General features: G+C 59.1%; 1 protein-coding gene across 1 annotated transcript; it reads right to left on the reverse strand.

Moving 5' to 3' along the window:
• Nucleotides 1–540: 540 nt before the first annotated feature.
• LOC112130197 (uncharacterized) lies at nt 541–3,138 on the reverse strand. The gene is given in 3 exon segments (XM_063720172.1): nt 541–747; nt 2,115–2,284; nt 3,114–3,138. Coding segments are annotated over 3 exon segments (402 nt in total).
• Nucleotides 3,139–3,985: the final 847 nt, after the last annotated feature.

A 3,985-nucleotide genomic window follows, 5' to 3' on the forward strand; every position in this document is an offset into this window, starting at 1 on the left:
TGAAATAGACAACATTAAAATCAAGAAATACTACTAATGAAACAAAATGCAAATAGGAAAGGCGTTTGCAGAACTTTAATTGCCAAGAGAATATAAGAATACATTCAAATAAATGAAGGAAAAGGGGTAAACAAATAGACACATTATGAAGATTTCTAAGGTTCAATTAACATGTGAGAGTTTAACCTCTCAATCCTCAGGGCAATGGATATTACAACCACAACAAAACCACAAGTCATTGGATCAACAAACATTAAAAAGTCTCACAATCCTAAGTGTTGGGGAAGATGCTGACCATCAGAAGCACTGGGAAAAGCCCTTTAGAAAGCTCTCGAGCAGCATCCACTAATGCCAAATATCCCAGTGAGCAGCAACTCCAATCCCAGCAGAGAAATGCTCAGGCTCAATTCCAATGAGAGGCAGGCACATTCACAGCAGAGCCACCTGTGATGGCTGCACAGTGAAGACAGCAAATGTCCACCTGCAGCAGGGTGGGTAAAGGGTGGTGCATTCACTGCAGAAAGTCATCAGCAGTGTAGATCAGCCACTCCAGGCCCACTGGGATCTGAAGAACTTTGCAGGCACAGGCCCCCTATAAATCCAGTAATGACCTGGGGCCTGAGTGATTTTCATTCACAAAGCCACCCTCCTCTTGGTGCTGAGACCCTGAGTCTTTTTTGCCCATAGAGTCATCCCCTTCTTGGTACTGAGAGGTCATGGTGGAGACTGAGGATCCCTCCAAGGGGTCTAGGGGTGGGTGCAGCTCTGTGAAGTGAGGGAATAACTGGGTGTCTGGCAAGAAGTCGGAGGCATTGGGGCTCTGAGGCCATAAGGGGGCTGGGGCTGGGAGTGATCCTGGGCTTGGGATTGGGGCTGGGACTGAACCTGAGCCTGGGCCTGGGCCTAAAATCGGGGCTAGGCCTGGAAGTGAGCCAGGGCTTCGCATCCAGCCAGGACTTAAGATGGGACCTGGGCTTCGGAGTCTGCCTGGGCCTGGGATCTGGGCTGGGCCAGGAATCGGGCCTATGATTGGGCCTGGGCCTGAGATTGGGCCTGGGATTGGGCCTGGGATCAGGCCTGGGTTTGGGCCTGAGATTGGGCCTGGGATCTGGGCTGGGCCTGGGATCAGGCCTGGGTTTGGGTCTGAGATTGGGCCTGGGATCAGGCCTGGGTTCGGGCCTGAGATTGGGCCTGGGATCTGGACTGGGCCTGAAATTGGGCCTGGGATTGGGGCTGGGATCGGGCTTGGGATCTGAGCTGGGCCTGAAATTGGGCCTGGGATTGGGCCAGGGAGTGGGCCTGGGATGTGGGCTGGGCCTGGGATTGGGGCAGGGATCGGGCCAGGGCCTGGACTCAGGGCAGCTGGGATGCCCTTCTGGGCTCTGCACCCAGGGCCACCCCAGGCCTGGTCGAGGCTGTAGATCGTGGGTTCCGCCGCTGGAAGGATTCCCGAGGGGCCCGGCTGAGGTGCAGAGGCAGAGGCTACAGGGACTAGGGGCGCAGCGCGGGCTCCTCGGCCTCTCTGCCCAGGGACGCGCTGGGGCTGCTGCTGGAGCCGCCGCTCCCGAGCTAGTTTGGCGCGGCGATTCTTGAACCACACCTGGGGGGCAGAGGGGACAGGGAGAAGGTGTGAAGGAGGGGCTCGCGCGGCCCAGGTGAGCCGTTTGGGGTCGGGGCCAGCCTCAAGCCTCTCCCTGTGCTCAACAACCCCCCAGCCCCCACCCCACCAAAAGAGGGCCCCGGGCTCCGAGGCCTGGAGAAGGGAGGGGAGAGGGAGGGAAAAGTAGGGGGAGGAGGGTGGGGTGGGAGGGGAGGAGCGGGGTCTGCCGCCCAGGAGCCCGGGGGCCAGGGAGGGTTCGAGGGGAGGGACCGCGGGTTCTCACGGGTGCCTGAGGTCCGGGCACCGGGAGACCCCGTGGGGGACAGCCTGGGCCGATCACGTGGGCGGGTTTGGGCTAGCATACAGTTGGAACAGGACTCAGGATGCAGCCCGGGTCTACACTGGCGGGACCCCTTGCGTGGCAGGGCGGGAGGTGGCCAGGCCCCGGTGAGTGACAGCGGTGGGAGGCTCCTTGGGGTGACTGGGTCGGGCGGGGTGGGGGTGGGGGTCAGACCTGAAGCTGTTGCTCCCTGAGGCTGAGTATCTCCGCCAGATTCACTCGCTGGTCGTAGTTCGGGTACTGCTCCTTCTGAAAGTAGCATTCTAGCACTTTCTGCTGGCTTTCATTGTAGACCGTGCGCTCCTGCCGCTGTCTCCTTGGAGGGTCCCGGGCCAGGGGAGGGCCTGGGGGCGGGAGGGAAACAGGTCACAGAAGCTCTCAGCCCCCCTAGGGACCCCGTCCCCTGCGCCAGGCCAGGAGCCCAGGCAGTGTGGGCTGGGGCGACACCGCGGATAGCAGCCTGGTATCCAGACCAGACCTTGCACCTCTCTGGGCCTCAGGGTCCACATCTAGGAAATGGGCGCGATAACAGCTCCTGGGAAGGCAGGCAGCATAGGCGCCTCACCTCGGAGAAGATGGGGCTGCCTCAGGCCTGCTCAGCCCTCCCCAGCTGCCCCGTCCCCTCCCATCCAAGGGTTATAGGGACCCTGACACTTGCAGGGGCGCCACCACCTGCCCAGTCCTCTGCTCCACTCAACTGCATGGTTTAATTTCTTTCCTTTCTTTTTCTTGGAGAGGGGATCTCGCACTGTCACCCAGGCTGGAGTGCAGTGATGTGATCACCGCTCAAGGCAGCCTCCACTTCCTGGGCTCAAGCAACCCCCCGCCTTAGTCTCCGGAGTAGCTGGGACCACAGGTGTGCACCACCACCCCTGGGTAATTTTTGTATTTTTGCTAAAGACGGGTCTCCACTATGTTGGCCCGGCTGGTTTCAGAGTCCTGGGCTCAAGTGATCCTCCCACCTTGGCCTCCCAAAGAGCTGGGATCACAGGCGGGAGACGCTGTGCCCAGCTGCATGATTTTTCATTTCCCAGACACCACTAAGTTCTCCCCCATCTGCAGGACAGGAAGCCGCCCGCACAGGCCCAGCCCTTCTCTGGCTGCCCAGATCTGCACTCTGCAGCCTCAGCCACGGGATCAGCCCAGACCCCTCACACCCCTGTCCCCGCTCACCTTGGAGATGACCAGGGTCTTGCATCCTGAGTCCTGATCTGTTCCCAAACACAAGTGTGTACTGACAAGGGCTTGGCTCTTAAATCACTTCTCTGCTGTGCCCACCCTAGCCCATCCTGCCAAGACCCTCCCTTTCCCACCCTGCCCTGCAGTCCCGCCCCCCAGAGGAGTTGAATGATGGAATAATCCTTCATCACTGATCAGGTACTGCCTGCCGAGCTGTGCTAGGAGCTGGGGAACCTCAGTGGGCAACACATCCTTGGTTTCACTCTCATGGGCCCTAGCCCAGGCGAGGTGGCATTCCACACGGGTTTGGTTGGGGGAGTCAACATCGTGACCTGTGGTTGGGATCCCCATCTCAGGAGAGGCACGGCCAGCCAGCCCCCAGGAGTCATCCTTATTCCTTCCCAGGGCTGGGGCCCCACATGATCAATGCTAGCGAGTCTACCCACTCCTCCCGGCTCCCGGGCTGCCCGCCTTGTCCAGCCACCATCCCTCCCTCCTGGATGACCCCACAGCCTCCTCTTTGGTACCTCAAGGCCACTCTGGCCCCTACTATCCATTCCAAAAATTGCTCCCCAGGTGCCTATAGGTGTAAGCAGAGCTTAGTACACATTGGTCCTGCTGATAATGCTTTGGTTTCTGTAGTGGATTTGCCCATGGGGCGAAGTTCTGATGGGCATTCACATAGACCTCTGTTGGTTTCTCCTGGAGAGTAAATGACCTCAGTGCTAGTTTATTCCAGTTTATATATGGGGCTCATGCGCTGGGTTCACATGAGCCCAGCCTCTCCAAGCTGCATAGACCTGTATCAGGAGGGGATACAGGTCTGATAGACATGCCCATGGACCGCTGCTGGTCTGCCCTTGTGA

Source organism: Pongo abelii, chromosome 20 (assembly GCF_028885655.2).
Source record: "Pongo abelii isolate AG06213 chromosome 20, NHGRI_mPonAbe1-v2.0_pri, whole genome shotgun sequence".
NCBI classification, from domain to species: domain Eukaryota; kingdom Metazoa; phylum Chordata; class Mammalia; order Primates; family Hominidae; genus Pongo; species Pongo abelii.